Source organism: Leishmania martiniquensis, chromosome 35 (genome assembly GCF_017916325.1).
Source record: "Leishmania martiniquensis isolate LSCM1 chromosome 35, whole genome shotgun sequence".
Lineage (NCBI taxonomy): Eukaryota > Euglenozoa > Kinetoplastea > Trypanosomatida > Trypanosomatidae > Leishmania > Leishmania martiniquensis.
The window spans coordinates 1962136-1979084 of NC_090170.1; the positions used below are offsets into that span (position 1 = coordinate 1962136).

Sequence of the window (16949 nt, forward strand, 5' to 3'; positions counted from 1 at the left end):
GGGCGAGTGCGAAGCGAGTGGAATCAGCCGCAGTGCCTGCTGGGTGCAAAGCTTAGCCTCGGCCCTCTATGGCTCCGTATTTTTGTAGCCCATCTTCACTGCAGCCCCTTCCGAAGAGTGGCGGGCCTCTCATTAACCGATCCGTGAGTTGACTTCCGCAGACGGTAAAACGGGTCGTTGGGCCGCTTAAAGCTCAGGAAATGGCTAGCAGACGCCCACAGGGAACACCTCTCTCGAGAGTGAGGTGAAATTTCGTGGCTCTTCTCTGTTGTCCTGCGGCCTGGCTACTCTTCCTCCCCTTCTGCCGCAAAGACATACACGCAGAGAGACACCGGACTCTCTCGTCTCTCTGTTTTCAGTTTCCGCTGAGGAATGCGTGAAGGGAACCGCTTTCGCTTCCTCCCCGTCATATCCTATTCCGCAGCTCTTCCCAAGTCTCTACGCCTTTGCTTCAGGGCGCGTGTGCGCGAAAGTGGGGAAATGTTTGGCTGTTGACTGCTCGGCAATGCGAAGGGTGCGCATCTTTCATCCCAGCGTCTCGGACAACCAATGCGAAAGCGCAGGCACGTGGACGGCCTCTTACCCATACGCGTCCTCGATGTGCCGCATATGCTGAAAGTCGTGCGCGTGTGACCCGCAGGTGGAAAATATCGTCTGCTCTACCCGTTGAGGGGTCTTCGTCGTTGCGACGGTGACGCCGCCTTCTTCACTTGCCCTCCCCCTTCAGTCGGCACGCACGTATCGGGTCCGACGGAGGACAGAGGGGCGCACTATAGCAGGGGTCGAATCGCAGCCTTCCTCCTCCCGGCTTCATCCTCCTTTGCGATTGGCCCTCTCGGGGACTCGGATGGTGGGGCGAAAGAGCGGCCAGTAAATTGGGCGACGGTGTCGCTTGCCTTCGGAAAGTGAAAGCGGCAGAGAAAAAAGAGGCCGACGCACGTTTCCCGCAGTACTCCTCCTCCGGCGCCTTCCCACGCCCCCTCCTCTACTCCATCTCTTCCCCTCTTCCCTCTTCCTTTCTCTCTCTCGCTCTCGACCTATTCGTCATTTTTTTGGTGGGTGGCGAATCGTCTTCTGCGATGCTTCATGAAAATGCGGAGCAGCGGACGCCTTTCGCGTTTTGCGGTCGTCGCCATCTCTTCAAACAGGAGAAGGCACCTCTCCGGCTGCACTCATCAACACAACAGCAAACGGAAGCGCTCGTCGAACGTGAAGAGCGCTTCGCTTCGTGGCGCTACCGCTATTGCAGACGCCCGGAGGCAATGCGGGGCTCGATTGGCGGTAAGTCGCACTTCGTACAGACTCTTCTCACGCTGCGGCGGACGCTCTCTGCGTTGTTGTCGTCCTCCGCTCGAAGGTCGCACCTCCGCAGCCGCTTCATCCTTGTAGGCTCGCTTTTTCTTCTGGGCTTTGCGGTGCGCGCTTCGCGCAACCTTTGAAGGCCACTTCGGTGCGCTGTTAGCCGCGCGACAAGAAGAGCCGAGCACACGCCTTTGGTGTTGTTGCGAGGGGCCTTTGCGGTGCTTGTGCTTCCTCCCCCTTCACTTGTCTTCCGCCTTCGATGAGCTCGAAGTATGACGTGATTAAGGTAAAGGTACATCTGACGGATGTGCACTACTATGTACTCTCACGATATTTTGTTTCCAAAATGCTCATGTTCTGCCGCGTTCCGGAGGAGACCGCCGTGCGCATTAGTCTAGACGTCAAGAAGCACTTTGTGAGCACCGACCGTACCACCATCACGCAGAGAGAGCTGGAGGATTACATACGATGCTCGATGATTGCTGCAGGCTTCGCGCGAGAGCATGCACAGCTTTTTTCTGTAGTAACCAAGTTTCACGCGGAGCGAATTCCGCTGATCCTCTTCATTGCCGGACACCGACGGTGCGGCAAGACGACGCTGGCACACTTCCTCGCCACACGACTCAACTGCAGTACTGTCATCAACGCTGAGGTGCTGCGCGACGTAAGTGCCTCGGTCGATAACTGCTTGCCCTCCTTGGCACTCTCTGGCGCAGACTCGTCCTGCTCGGCGTCTGCCATGCGGCGCGGAGTAGAAGTCTCTTCGGCCGTTTCAGCAGAGGTCGACAAGACCATTCAAGAAGGTCGATCTATCATTATAGAGGGGGAGGCCCTCTCTTTCACTTGCGTCCGCCGCTTTCTCGAGCCTGACTTTCAGCTGTCCACAGGATCGGTGGTCTTGGGCCTCGTGATGAAGATGCGTAGCGACGCAGCAGAGAGGGACGCGAGCCAAGCATACGTGAGGTCACTTCCGCACTTGCAGCTTGTTTTCTCGACGACGTGTGTGTCCCTGTTTGCTGCCGGCGACGGCGATCTTGCGAAAGGCGTCGGTGGCATCCCTACGGTGTTTTTAGCGCGCTGCACCACCGTTGCCGCGAACGTTCGCCTGTCCCTGTTCCTGCACGACATTGTAGTCAAGCGCATTGTCGCCGAGCTGGAGCGCCGCGGGAGAATGCCCTAGCGTGTTTGTCTCCCCTTTCTTACTTTACCGCAACCTGTGGCCGCGCTGCACGTGCATGTGGCATGCCTTTCCTTTTCTGCATCTGATTTGTGGTGATCGTAGGGATGCCTCATCTTGCTTGCTTTTTGCCGCCTGTCCTCCATGGTAGGCAGCGTCGCTCACACTCCTTTGGGCTGCACACGGCACACATAGTCGGGGGCCGAAGCCCACGCCCATGGGCCAAAGCGGCGTGCCGGCATACAGTGACTCGCTCACTCTCCTCCCTCTCCTTGTTTGCCGCCATCTCGCTGACAGCGCCTTTTGGTGCTGCCGTATCGGGGATGTTTCTTGGCGAAACGGTTCTTGGGGAGAGCAGAAAGCGCCGGTGCTCCCCTCCCCCTCCCCCGCCTCCCCATCTCACTGCTTCGCACATGTCTGCGCGAACAGTGCGCATCGCTCCCTTTCCCTCTTCCCTTTCGTTTTCTCTATCGGCTCCCTGACTTTCGGGAACGCGCATGTCTTCTCTCCTTCACTTCTTTCTTCCTCTGTAGCGTCGCCGCCGAAAATGGCCACGCCGCTGCTGTTGTCTGCTGCGCCTGCCATTTCGCCGAATGGAGAAGGGGGGTCAGGATGGCCGACTGCAGCCGCCCTCTGAGCAGGGAGTGGGTCTCAGAAGCAAATCTGACTCTCTTCCGCTTCGGTCTGTTTGTGTCGTCATCTGCGCCAAGTCAAAGCGTCACCAACCACATATCGGCTGAACCTTTCCTTGCGTTGTTGGCGCAGACTTGTTCCCTTCTTTCTTTCCGATGAGCCTCCTTGCGACGTTGGCAGCAGCTGCTGCCGCCGCACGCACCCCTGCACCAACGCAGGGGTATCGAAGAAAGACGGATGCGGGCGTCACTGCGCGTCTCTTCTTCTGGCCCTCTGTTTCCTTTTCCCGAAGCCGGTAAGTGAGCCCACAGCCATGTTGCAGACAGAGGACGCGGAGAAAGGGAACGCGTTCGTTTTTCGTTGTGGAGCGGGAGGGAAAGGGGTGGGGAGGGACGGTGCTTACACAAGATGGGAAAGAGAGAGAGAGCTGATTTCTCAGCTGTCCCTGTTGGGGCCAAGCACACACACATCACATCATATCGCACGTATATGTGAACTCCTCAGCGGCCTCTGTCCGTCTTGTGCCTTCAGCCGCAAAGTTTGATTCACCTTTTTTTTCAATTGGCTTGTCCCCCTTATCTACTTATTTCTTACCTCTCATCGCAGAAGTGCTTCGGCGACCTGCAGAAATCTCTGCCATCTCTCCCAGGAAGGCCATGCCCCGTGCCCCCCCCGGCAGCGTCCTATGAGTGCATACACAAGGGGCCGTCGTCGCCCTCCTTCCTTGCGCTTACGCTGCGTAAGGTGTTCACTGACTCCAGTATCCTCTGCCTCAGCTCAACGCAGCTTCGGCCGAACAACCTCGATCATGATTGCCACTAATCGTAACAGGATGCAGAGAGGGAAGGGGGGAAAGGGCGAAACCTGCACGATCAAGGTCGTGGAAACGAGAACGTTCTATTTTGTCGTGGCAGAGGTCATGAGTCCACTTCCCGCTCCTCCCCCCTTAACCCCCAGCCCTTGCCTGTCGGCATCCTACGCGATCGCGCCATCACCCGGGAGATGTGAGGGCGTGGCCTGGAGCTCTCCCACTCAGCGCTCCTATTTCGTTGGCTTGCTCTCTCTCCCTCCCTTTCAGTCGTCACGCGTACCAGGACGGGACGAAGTGCCACAGAAAAGAAAACATATACATACAGGACCCATATACGGAACCGTAGCGCTCACATCTGAGAGCCTCGAGCCACCTCCATCTTTGTTACCTCCGCTCTTGGGGTTCCCTTTTCCGCCCCTGTGACTTTCCCCAATGACCTCGGTACGTCGTGAATCAGGCGACAACAAATCCGTTCTTGATCACGGATGATGCCCATTTGGTCTCGCAGCACCATCACACCCACGGCTGTCGAGCTCCGCTCTGAGGATGAGGATGTGAGTAGCAGCAGTAATGAGAGCGATCACAGCAGCTCGGGTACGAGCAGCAGCCGCTCCATACCCTGCCGAGCTATTGCTCAGGAGCAAACCTCGGCATCCCTGCGATTCGCACAGCCATGGCGAATACCGGAGGAGGGACCTTCTTCAGCCCCAGCCACGTCGCTTCACAGTAATCGCTTCACTGCTGGAGCCGTGCGGTACGCCATCACGGCACCCGTTATCCGCCCGCTACTTATGGGCGCATCCTCGCCCGCTGTTTCTGTTCATTCAGCACGTGAGCGTTGGCAAAGCGCACAGGAGCACCGTGTGCGTAGTGGGCGTGACTCTCTCAGGAGCGCGCCGCGCTCTCTCTCTGCGCGCAGCAGCAGAAGCGGCTCATTTGCCTTTCCTCAACCGGTCCTGGATCAGTCCAACACGATGAACCTCCTTGTTCTCGGCGCGCCTCAGGTGGGTAAATCGCTTTTTATAAACCAGTATCGGGCTGCTATCACGAACACGACGCGGTGGCCGGCAGCCCCAGTCGGCATCGCCGGCTTCTACGGCACGACCACTGTCGAGCCGTTTCCGAATCACGCGCGGCTCCCGACGTGGCTTTGCATCGACACACCGGGTTGCCTCTACACCGAGAAGAACGAAGTCCTCTTGGAAAAGCTAACCGAAGGAATACCCTGGAAGACGAAGCTGCGGGGCCCCAACGCGCTGACGCTCAGCCAAGTCAAAAGCCTCTTCCCTATCACAGCCAACAAGGCGCATCAGTGCATCATCGTTGTACCTGCCACAGACCTGATCAAGGGCGAGGGATGGGCGAATTGGCTGCTCCGGCGCCAGCGATACCGCCCTTCCGACGGCGCCGCTGACACCGTCTTGTACCTCAAGAACCTCACCTCATCACTACGTGCACTCATGAATGACGTATCACCGTTTGTAGTGGTGACCAAGATGGATAGATTTGGCGGAGCGGGCAGCAGAGCTGCGTGTGCCGCTCTCATCTCCATTCTCGGCCAGTGCGTGCCCGTGAATCGCGTCTACTTCACCGCAGCAGTGGAGGGTCGAGCGCCTCAGGGTCCAGGGCGTACGATGGTGTTGGAGAGCAGCACCAAACAAAATCTTGTGCGGCTTCACGAGGATATTTGTCTTACTGTACAGTGGCGCAACCAAATGGACGCCGCGTAGCACCGTCGCGCCAGCGCGAAAAAAAAATAGTGAATCGACCCTTTCTCACAGCTAAAGATCGCTTTCTAGTCGCAGGGTCACGTGGTGGCACAATGGCTGTCTCTCTCCCTCTCTCTTCGGATAAACGGAACGACTGTGCGCGCGCCTTCCCCCACCCCTCCCCAACTCCCAAACGAGTCTGCAGCGCATCTCAGCATTGCCCGCGCGTCATCAGTGCTTCTCCTCTCCACGTGTAACGGCCGCGGCTTACTTTGTTTTTTTTCGCTGCATTTTCCATGGCATGAGTATCGGCAGGAAATGCACACCCTCTCGCTCGGTGCGACTCTTCTGTGGCTGGTTCAGCGTCCCTTCTATAACCGAGGCGGAGGAGGGGCGTGTCTGTACCGACGGACAGGCTGCGCGACCACCTCACCTGAGAACGCTTCGCAGCGAAAGAGATGAAGACGGGGACGGCCTGTCCGTTGTAGCTGGTGGTTGGTGTTGATAGTGGGTGACGACGAGAAGCATCGTGCATTCACACGACAGGGGACGTGACGTCTACAGCGTGTTGGATGCGCTCTCGCTCATCCCGAGCTTTGTGCTTCCGAGGATGTAGAACAGTACAACGGCGTAGGCCTTTCACGTCGGCCTGCATCCGTTAATGCAACATACACGCCAGCCTTAGGTGAGGGCAGCACGGAAGCTGGGGTACGCCGCGATTTCCGCGCTCCCTTGAGCTCCCTTTCTTCATCGGGCCTTACATGTCTTCTTCATTTCCCCAAGCTCACCTCACCCCCCCCACCACCACCCCCTCACGTACGCTTTCACCACGTCGTATGGGCACTGCTGTCCTCTCAGAATGAACGACACCGTCTCTTGAGGCTGTGTCCGCTTGCCGTCGCACAGTCGCCATCATCCTCTCTCTCCGTACTCCGCCTTGGCGCCGGCAATTCGGATCAGCATTGGCAAATGAGCACCGAACATGGCGATCTTTCCTTTGCGCATGTGCGGTCAGGCGACGTCCTCTTCATGAATAGAAGGTGCCTCTCCATGAAGGACCCGCTGGGCATAGTCTTGTGCTGCCTCGCCAAGACAGAGAACCGTTTTGACCACGTCGGCATGTTCATGAAGATACGCGAGGATCAGCTTGACAAGTTCCCCGAAGCGCGTAAGCGCGTTGTAAGCGTGTCACCGTCAGGCACCTACGTGCTCGAGACGAATATGCGTGGTGTCACATTGTACGAAGCCGAGAGGCGAGTCGGTCGCACCACTGCCCATGAAATAGCCTCGCGCTCTATCAACGTGGGAGACACCGAGAAGCAGGAGCAGTTGCAGGAGGCGTTCCTGAAGCAGATGGAAACCATGTACGACACTCCGTACGCGAGCAACGGTCTCCATCTGCTCCCCTCCATCTTCAGTCCTCCAGACAAGATGGATCGAGTGCGAGCGGCGCACAAGTTCAACGCTCTTCGCCATGAAGTCGCGGCCCTCACAGAGGTGGCGAATACGCATCCCAGCCAGGCAGAGGTCTATCGTGCCGTTGCTCGCAAGTACCGCGACGCGCAGTCGTTTCTTCTCTGCACTTACTTTCCCCACTTGGACTCCACGTCGCAGACTGATGCACTCGCTGTGGATTGGAGCAAGGGTCACTACTGGGTCGATGGGGTCAACAATGCGGACGAGATGGTCTGCTCCGAACTCATCTGTAACCTATGGCATCGTGTGGGCCTGACAATGGGATACGTGCCGGCATCCTCCATGCGCCCGTTCGATTTCCTCGACAAGGAGCGCTTCAATTTCGTCTCGCCAGCGAGCGCGTTTGGTGAGATTACTCCCATTAAGGTAAGCAGGCCCTACGCGCGATACTGGAAGGCCCCGAGTGAAGACGCGCCGGCGACCAATCGGCATGCCGAGGCTGCGCAGCTCACAACGCCCGCCGATCAGCGCCTCAAGTTCTTCAACGACATCCTTACCAGTAGTGGGCTGCCGCCAGCGCCCTCGCTGAGTGTTGCTGCGGCCTCCTCGGAGTTGCTCCCGTCTCGATGGGTAGTTCAGTCGAGCCCGCGCAGCGATGTCCTTCCTAACTTGTGGTTCCGCGTCTTCGCATCTGGTATACTCTTTGCCGCCTGCGCCATGCCGTGCGCCCCTCTGACGATGCGCTGGATCGAGGGGCAGGTCGGACTCTTCTTGTCGCGCGGGAGTGTTTGGTCCCTCACCTGCGGCCTATGCTCGCGGAACATATCGTTTGCCGCCGTGCAAGCCCTTGTCCTCGCGGCTGCCGCGAGCCGCTTTGGTGTCTCTGAGGACGAGCTTGTCATGGGCCGGCGCACGCGCAGCAGTCTGGTCGATACGCGGCATCCTTACTACGACACTGTTGCTCTCTACGGACTCTCCGCCCTTGCGGCGCATCTCGCAACAGGCCCGTTGCTCAACGCCAACATCTTCTACCACTTCGGCCCCGTGCTTCCCGGGCCCATCTCGATGCGGCGGCTCTACAAGGGCAACCTACTACTGGCACCTGCTTCCGTTTTGTTGCCCTTCCAGGCCTGCTGGCTCATCTGGTACGAGACGGCGGGGTCCTTCATCATTCCAACTGCCTCTTCCGTGTGGCGTCCACGAGAGGACCTGCTCACACTCCCTGAATGGCCGCACTATCGAAACGATGCCCTTGCCGGCGCCTATGTAGCCACCCTCCTCACAGATGCACTGCTCTACCCCATGGCTACCTTGGCTACGCGCCGGTTCATTAGCGACCTTTACAAGCCGCAAAGGCCTCCAAGCTTTGGTCGCTCGCTCTACGCTGGCTACCGATATCGCCTTCTCAGTAACCTCGTCATCCTTTCGATGTCGACCGCATACCTTTACGGTCTTGGTAGCATCTAGCATCTCCTTGCGTCCAGATGCTGAAGAGTCAATTGCCTTTGTTGCTGTTTCCTCGCGTCATGCGTGCATTTCAAAATCGCCATCGCTTCGACGATGTTGGCACCGGCAACCGTCGTCGCATACGTGCACTCGCGCGCCGTAGCAAGAGACAAGCCGCAGAAAAAAATTGCGGAATGCCGATGAATGCTGGCTTGTGGGCTTCCTCACTCGCCGACACTCCGAAAAAAAAGACGAATCGACGCTTTACTTTAAGAAAAGGGACAAAGAGCTGTCAAGCTAACGCACCAGCGAAGGGATTCAGCTTCCGCGCAAGCGCCGCTGACTCTCCGCGATATCGCTTCTTGCCGCTTTCCCCTCTGAACAGCATCCTCCTCGCACTTTTTCGCCGGATTTCGCGACCCTGTCGCGCGCTTCCATTTCTGCTCTGCTCCCGCGAAGCCCTATCTTTGCGCCTGTCACGCCGAAGAGATGCTCCAAACGATGACGCCGCACCTTCTGCCATCTGTCGAACGCTTAAAAAAACGCAATTGGGCGTGACACCCTTTTCCGCTTCCTCCCTCTCCATGCACAGACACAAATACGTAGAGAGAGCACCGCACTCCATGTAGTGTTACTTCACTTCATCCCCTCTCCTTCACCCCGTAGGACCGATAGGAGACGGGAATATTCTGCATGCGACTGGGGGGCTTCATGACGCAGAGGGCGGAGGCTCCACACCGGCCTCGTTGCGCGTTGATAAGCGGCCTCCGGAAAGGGTGCTGTGCATGAGCTTCTCGTGTGTGGCCGAGCCTCGCGTGGCCCCGCATTAGCGGGGTCGAAATGCCGTTACACCGGCTATCAATCGTCCCCTTTCCGACTCCCTTCGACCCCGCCACAGACACATACACACACGCGCAAGCCTGCACGCTGCAGCGAATGGAATGAAGAGGGACGGCTTAGGCGTCTGAGTGTGCTGCGCCCGAATGCCGCAATCGTCCAGCTGCTGCATGAGAGGGTGCAGGCGCCCATGGACTGAATCCGCCGCCTCGGGTACCTCGCCTATAACGCTCGCTCTGAAGTCGTTTTCAGCAGATTCATGTGGGTCGCCTGCAGCTGCTGCAAGGGGAAGAAGCGGACGCTGAGGCGAGACGGGATGTGACACGCCTGAGAGGGCGTGGACTGACGTGCGGCGGAGAAGCGCCATCGTGCAGCGGTGCGCGCAGGAGCGGGTGAAGAGGCACTCTTCTGCGGCGTTTCCTCCGCGCTCAACGAGCAGAGTGCCGACGAGATGTCGTCGAAACCCGGGGCACGCAGCCTGTGCCGGCTCTGTCTCGCACACTCTCTCTCCTTGTGTGAGTAGCATCGATCGTCGAGGGGGGCAGGCGCACCCCAGGCCGCGGCGCGGGCGAGCGCGGCAGCTTTAACGGCGAACGGCCTCTTGCTGGAGCTCTTCTCCGCCACACTGGCGCGTAGCGCGATGGACATGGCAGCGCAGCGCCAGCGGCCCGCCGCCTGACGGGCGCTTTATTGAGCGGGACTGGGGGGGCTCTGTCGCTTCTGGCGCCGTTTGCTCCACCGCAACTCGGATCGGGCACCGCTGGACGTCCACCCCATCCCAATCCTATGAATTGGTCCTGCTCAGCCCCTCGGTGTCGTATACGGCGCTTCGGCCCCTCCGCAGCGTTAGCGCGTTGTCGAGGAGAGGGCGCGATACGGGCGGGGCGTTATCCTTACAGCTCGCTGCGGGTGATGGATGGCCGATCTGCTGCGCGTTGTGCGAATGGGGTGAAGCGTAGTGCCCTGAGGTGATGCGAATGGTGATAGAGGCACTGCCCGCCCCCCTCCCATATTACGCCACGCGGCCTCCTGTGAATGGGAAGGCTGTCGTGTTGATGGGCCACACAAAGTTTGCAGGCACGTGCCGAGCAGTGCAGCCAGCGGTGGAGTCGGCGACGGAGTCAGCAGACTACTTCAGGGTCACTCTCAGCGAAGACAGCCGAGGTTGCCTCTCTTTCTCACTTTAGGGGGTATACGCTTGCCGGGGCTGTGTATGGCAGCAGGGTCAGCTGCGTCTTGCCTGGAGGCAAGGCGCGCATCGGGAGACTGCGCGCAGAATGCGCGGAAAGCCTGACAAGGGGGCCATCAGGAACGTCTTTTAAGGCGATGGCAAGAAAACAAGACCACGTTGTGGTGACTCTTCTTAAGCGACTTCGGTGACGTCGCGAAATTGTACGGCGGCGGTCGTTTCAGCAGCCGCGCTTTTGTTGGGCACGGCGCTCTGATGGCTGCGCTGTCCGCGCATGCGCAGGGTGCGCGAAGCAAGTGCACCGCGGGCGAGTCACGCCGGTGGCGACATTGAACGTGCCGTATAGTCTCCCTCTCCCCTGCACCGGCGCAACACGAGTTGCAAGAGGAACCACTTGCCTGAAGCGGGAGACCGAGAGCAAATCGCCGTTCCGCGGGCGCGCGTTGGCGGCCCTGCCCTGCCCCACCAACGGTGTGAATGCAGCAGAAGTGGGAGCTGTCTGCTTCGCACAAGGAGTTTTTTTTTGCTTCTGCGTTTGGGCGTGTTCGGGCTGCGGCTTATTTTTTCGTCGGTAGCACGTGTGCCCTTACTGCCTTTTGGAAGAGCGCACACACGCGCAAAGTTCTGTAGTCAACGGCGAGCTCCACAACACCATGTCTCGCCTACTGTACTGCACTCCCCGCTCGCTGCACAGTATATGTTGTCCGCTTCCGGCAGAGGCGAGTTCAGTGGCGATCCCGTGCAAGAAACGCTAAGGGAGGGGAGTCGGGTATCGCTGGCGATACCTGGAGGCGAGTCAGGCACCTGATAGGGTGGGCGGCGTGGCACTCTGTGCTCATGAGCAGACACCTCGTGTACGCGCATGTATTCCTCTGTGTGATTGGCAGGCGTCCTTGGTGTCTCTTCGGACGCAGCGGGCCGATCGGCCCATACAAGCTTTCAGGACGCTTGCATCCCTCGTGACGAACACGTGCGCTCCCTCACTGGGTCTGCGTGGAAGCTTTTCTCTTCCACACTTCCCTCCTCTTCCTCGTTCCGCTCTGTTGCTCTCCTCGAGACCTCTCAGGCTCCGGTGGCTGCCTCGCTTTGCCCTTCCTTTCCTTTGGCGCGCAGCACCTCTTTCGCTCGCTGCGCTATACATCATTTTTTTGTGGTTGAGAGTGTCTTCCGTCTAAGGTCTTGTTGTGCGGCTCCACTGCCCGCCGGCTTCACTGTTCTCTTTCCTTCTGCCTGCTCCCTGCCACTCCCGGCCCGCCCCCTCTCAGCGCCTGCAAATTCACGGCACCTCTTCGTATCACTTGTCGTCCCCTCATCCCTCTTTTTAGGTTAGCTCGACTTGGCAGCACTGTTCAGCGTCTATTTCTCGCTACGCTCACATCCGTTCGGTGGGCTCTTTCTCGCTGATCAAGACAGCCGTTGTTAGCCCAACAAGAATGCCGTCGAAGGACGTCGAGCAGAGCAGTGGGTCAATAGAGCTGCTGAACCAGTACGCCAAGAATTTCCCACACGTCCTCTTCACCAGCATTGATGCCTTTGAGAAGTATGCGGCGACGCTGGACCTCGAGACGTACAACAAGTGCCTCGATCTGCAGGAAGGCGAGGACTCGCCCCAGTCTAGGAACCCTCGTGAGCACATGTATGTGCTAACAACGCTGGTAGGTCGTAACCCAACAACGGCCGCCTTTGTGGCTACCCGCGGCTCGAACCCGTCGGAGAAGGTGGTGGCCAAGTTTGTCATGCTGAGTGATGATAGGCAGGCCACCTATGCCCGCAGTGAACTACACTGCCTCGCCGCGTGCAAGCACTTTGGTATTGTAAAGCACTTCGACGACTTCAAGTCGGATGACAAGCTTTTGCTGATCATGGAGTACGGCAGCGGCGGCGATCTCAACAAGCAGATCAAGCAGCGCCTGAAGGAGCACCTGCCTTTTCAAGAGTATGAGGTGGGACTGCTCTTCTACCAGATTGTGCTGGCATTGGACGAGGTTCACAGCCGCCGCATGATGCACCGCGATTTGAAGAGTGCAAACATCTTCCTCATGCCCACTGGCATCATCAAACTGGGCGACTTTGGCTTCTCCAAGCAGTACAGCGATTCCGTCTCGCTCGACGTGGCCTCCTCGTTCTGCGGCACTCCGTACTACCTCGCCCCGGAGTTGTGGGAGCGCAAGCGGTACAGCAAGAAGGCCGACATGTGGTCCCTCGGTGTCATTCTCTATGAATTGCTCACCCTGCACCGTCCTTTCAAGGGGCCGTCGCAGCGCGAGATCATGCAGCAGGTGCTGTACGGTAAGTATGACCCGTTCCCGTGCCCCGTTTCGAGCAGCATGAAGGCGCTGCTGGACCCACTGCTCTCCAAGAACCCTACGGAGAGACCGACCACCCAGCAGCTGCTGCACACGGAGTTCCTGAAGTACGTGGCGAACCTGTTTCAGGATATTGTGCGTCACTCCGAGACCATTTCGCCCAGCGATAGGGCAGAGATTCTGAAGCAGCTGCAGGAAAGCAGCGAGCGAGCCCCGTTGCCGTCGTCGATCCGCTACGGCGTAATCACGTCACAGGTGACCCACGGCGGGTATCTGTACAAGTACGGCTCCGACTACCGCTGGAAGAGGCGCTATTTCTACATTGGTGACGGTCAGCTGCGCATCTCGCTCAGCGAGAACCCCGAGAAAGATGGTGTCGCCTCTAAGTCCGTCAACCTAGAGACGGTGAGCGATGTCTTCCCTGTACCTGAGGTTTACTCGCAGAAGCACCCGAACCAGCTCGTAGTTTGGTTCAACAACGGCCAGAAGATCATTGCATACGCCAGCACGATGGAGGACAGAGACATGTGGATCTCCAAGTTCCACCGCGCCTGCGGTATGTAACAGCACGGGCGGATGCTCGTGGAGAGAAAGGCGCAGCAGCGCGCTGCCTTAGGAAAGATGAAGCAGATGGGGAACTGACGACGCCGACCGCTAGGCTCGCTACAGCAGCCCGAACGCGTCGAGGTGCCGGAGTAACAAGGAGAAAGGCAAGTTTGCGCCGAGGTGGTCTTTTCCTATTTCGTGCTTGAGTGCCTCTGTTGCTGCTCCTGCTGCACTCGCTTCACTGTCGTGCAAAGCGTGGGCCGATGGAAGTGTGTATTGCCTACGCGCGCGCGCTCATCTCTCTCCACAGTGATGTGCCACAGCGCGGTCAGCCGTAGCACGGAAACCTCTGTCGTCTCTTCCTTCGTTGTGGTCTACCGCGTTCACTGCGCCCCTGCTCACGTTTGATTTTCGGCAGCGTTTTCTTAGTACCCTTTCCGTCTATCACCATCGACTGTCACCTGTCCCCACCCCTCCCGCCCTAATCTTTTTATACGCCGCCGTCTACTCGCTCTGCGTTCTCCCTGCCCACCCATCTTCTCTTTCTTGCCTCTTCTGTTCGCTCTTATGACATCTTTTTTCTCCCCCTTTTTTTTGAGTAGCACACGGGGGGACACCTCAACGGCGGCACCAGCCACGCCAAAAAGCCCACGGGAATGCGCACCTGTCATGGGGCACAGCGACCGACAGCCGTTGGAGGAGAGACCATCTCTGCATGCGATCGTCACTTTTCCTCTTCCTCTTTGTCTCGTGCCTTTGCAACTGTGACTTCTTTGCTGACGCCCCCCCTTCGCTCCCTTTCGTGGCTGAATGAGCTCGATTGTGCCATTCCTGGGCTCTTGGCTGCTGCGGTGGCCGGTGGCTCCGCCTCCGCTTCATTTGCTGTCGATTGGCACACACACACACACCTCCCTCCCTACCTCGCCTTTTTTCGTTTTCTTTCGCTGAGATTTACCTTCCAGGATGTACTCTATTTCGGTGCACCCTTTGAACGCCCTTCTCTTCAATCGATTTTTTCTGCTCGCCTTTTCCCCTTCTTGGGCGTCCATCCCGCCTCCTGACTTTCTTTCGTTCTTCGGCTTCATATTATCCGCCCGAGCCGTGAGCGCCACGCGGCAAGTGGATGGCGGCTTCTCCTGCTCTTGTGAGAGGGGGCTTAGGCACACCGAGGCGCCATCATCACTTTAAACTTGGCGAATTCGTCCCTCTCTCCCTCTCGTGTGTTTGTTTGTGTGTGTGTGTGTGCTCTTGCACTGAGTAGTTGAGTGGCTTTATATGGAGCATTCTGTCTTTTGGGATTTTCCCCTCTTTTTTTTTCGTTCATGGATTTCGCTCAGCGTCTCTTAAGAACGAAAGAGACGTCACTCCTTCATCATTGTTACCGTCGTTGTCACTCTCCTCTCTTCGCCACCCTCCCCTTTTCTTCCGTATCCTTCGCGGCCGGCGCCGTCATAGGGCGAAACGCGCGATGGAGTGTCCCTGTACCCTTACGACAGCGATGCTGCTGGCAGAAGCGCACATATACACACTGCACCCCACGCTGCTGGCGGGAACGTTAGAACTCGATGTGGGTCACAACGCCAGCGCCTGTGTCGCTCTTTGTGGGCTGCGGTGGTCTCTTGTGCGCAGGCCATCGCGTTCAGTGCTCTCGTGCATCACGTAGTGGCGAATGTCCTGTGCACGTCTCGCACGACAACTTTCGCACTCTCTCTCTCTGCCCATGTAGAGTCTTGCATATACACGAATGTGCCGGTGTGTGCTTGCTGCGTACGCGCGCTCGCATACCCGAAGCGAGTACTGATGGCGATGTACATGACAAAGGCATTTTTTTTGGCCGGTGAGCCACACAGCCCCATTCGGATGTCTAGCTTAAACCGCTACCATATACACAACGTCGCAATTCGTCGCCCACCGCCTTCCAAAGCACATCTGTGCGAATGATCCTCTTTGCATTCGGTGTTGCGTCCGCTATTACGACACTTGCGCTATTTTCGTGTTGAGTGGCGCTCGCTCCCCTTCAGGTGAAAAGCGCAACTTCTTCTTTAAATCTCGCAGGCTTTATTCGTGTCTTTGTCGTGCATGCTGTGCGGACGTGTCTGACCCCCCCTTCGCCTCCTTCCTTCGCCCTGTGCTCCATTGGCAAGGCCGTGGCCATCTGTTTCATTTCTTCCCGTTAGCGGCGCCTCTTTTTTCTTCCGCACCTTTTTGTATGGGCAGAGCCTCCCTCGTGCTTGCGTTGCGTTTGCGCTGGCGTGTGTATGTTCCAGAGGATTCTTCTCGTGAACTCTATGCGCTTGCGCGTTCAACATGCATGCGATGGGGCACACCACTTACGCAACTATCAGTTTGCTGCCCTCGCCTCCTGCCCCATCTTTCTTTTTATCTGCTTTTCCTGCCTCTTTCCACTCCGTACGCTTGCGCGTGTACGCTTCTCTCGCTTTATTCGTTGGCTTCCGTGACGCCGACTACCCCTAGGGGCGATAGCTGAGAGTCCTGTTGCCATGTGCTGTGAAAGGCGAAGGAGCGCCCCTCCCCCTCTCCCCCCACCCTCTCCTCCCTCGCTTACCGCCTGTCGAGTGCCGAGCCGCCTCTGGCGTCGGCACTCTGATCGTGTAAGGTGTGGCGCCGGGGCGTCCGGCAGGGACTCCCCACGGTAGCGGTGCTCGTGGGATGGGCGACGGGCCCGGGGCGACTCGAACGTGTCTCACCCGGCCCTCGCTCTGCCTGCTGGTGTGGGCCGCCTGAGGCGACCGGTGCCTTGCCACCACGCGTGTCCGCACGATTGCCTCGCGCGGCCAGGCACGAGGGGGGACCTGCGTCGCAGCCCGTATTGAATGGGCGTCGAACTTCTGCGCCCTGTAGCCAAAGTTGCCACACTGAAGAAAGAACAGAGAGCATTCAACCGATTTCGAAGGCCGCGTAGATATCGTCAGTGGTATCCTCGAATGACGCACTTCCGCTGTGAGCAACCTTTTCTAAAGACGTGACCTGCAGAGGTCGCTGGCGCGGTTGTCATGTATTCGCCATCCGCTCCCCTTCCTGTGTCCACCCTTCTTCGCCTCCCTTTCATGGACGCTGTTCCCCTATTCTCCCCGCCTTTACAATTGGGCGCGCGTGCGTGTACAGAAATCGTGTCACGAAAGAGGAGAGACACGTCAAATAATTGACATCTTTTTTGTTTGTTTGTTTATTTCGCCCTGGTGTCCTCTCTTTCGTTCCGGAGCGCCCAGTGGCGGCAGCACGCTAACATATACAAACACATCTAAAAACGTATAGGAAGAGGAAGCAAGGCAGAGGGAGAGGTGCGAGTGCCTCTGTGGTTTTTCTTGAATTTTCTCTTTAACTTTACTACTCGTGTCTCTTCTCTACTTCCCTCCCACCACCTTCGCAGCTATCACACGTCCCCCCCTGCCGCCCAGTTTGCGTGCTCTAATTTTGTGCTTCATTTGCTCTCGCTTTGAACCTGGCTGTGCTAGTTTGCCTCCGCCGTTCCCCTCTAGCCACGGCCCCCTCTCTCCCTCCCTCCCTCCCTCCCCCCTCGCCGTCTCCCCTTAGCTGCCTTGTCTTCTCTTAGCGT

General features: G+C 58.1%; 4 protein-coding genes across 4 annotated transcripts; all 4 read left to right on the forward strand.

Moving 5' to 3' along the window:
* Positions 1–1561: 1561 nt before the first annotated feature.
* Positions 1562–2482, forward strand: LSCM1_01276 (uncharacterized protein; the record flags this gene model as incomplete). The annotated part of the gene is made up of 1 exon (XM_067318898.1): positions 1562–2482. The coding sequence occupies one exon, from the start codon at positions 1562–1564 to the stop codon at positions 2480–2482; it is 921 nt and encodes a 306-aa protein (XP_067175003.1).
* Positions 2483–4411: 1929 nt separating this feature from the next.
* On the forward strand, positions 4412–5653 carry LSCM1_01277 (uncharacterized protein; the record flags this gene model as incomplete). Its single annotated transcript, XM_067318899.1, has 1 exon — positions 4412–5653. One exon carries the CDS (start codon positions 4412–4414, stop codon positions 5651–5653), a length of 1242 nt encoding a protein of 413 aa, XP_067175004.1.
* Positions 5654–6601: 948 nt separating this feature from the next.
* LSCM1_01278 (uncharacterized protein) lies at positions 6602–8515 on the forward strand (the record flags this gene model as incomplete). The annotated part of the gene is made up of 1 exon (XM_067318900.1): positions 6602–8515. The coding sequence occupies one exon, from the start codon at positions 6602–6604 to the stop codon at positions 8513–8515; it is 1914 nt and encodes a 637-aa protein (XP_067175005.1).
* Positions 8516–11953: 3438 nt separating this feature from the next.
* Positions 11954–13390, forward strand: LSCM1_01279 (uncharacterized protein; the record flags this gene model as incomplete). Its single annotated transcript, XM_067318901.1, has 1 exon — positions 11954–13390. The coding sequence occupies one exon, from the start codon at positions 11954–11956 to the stop codon at positions 13388–13390; it is 1437 nt and encodes a 478-aa protein (XP_067175006.1).
* Between the last annotated feature and the right edge of the window lie 3559 nt (positions 13391–16949).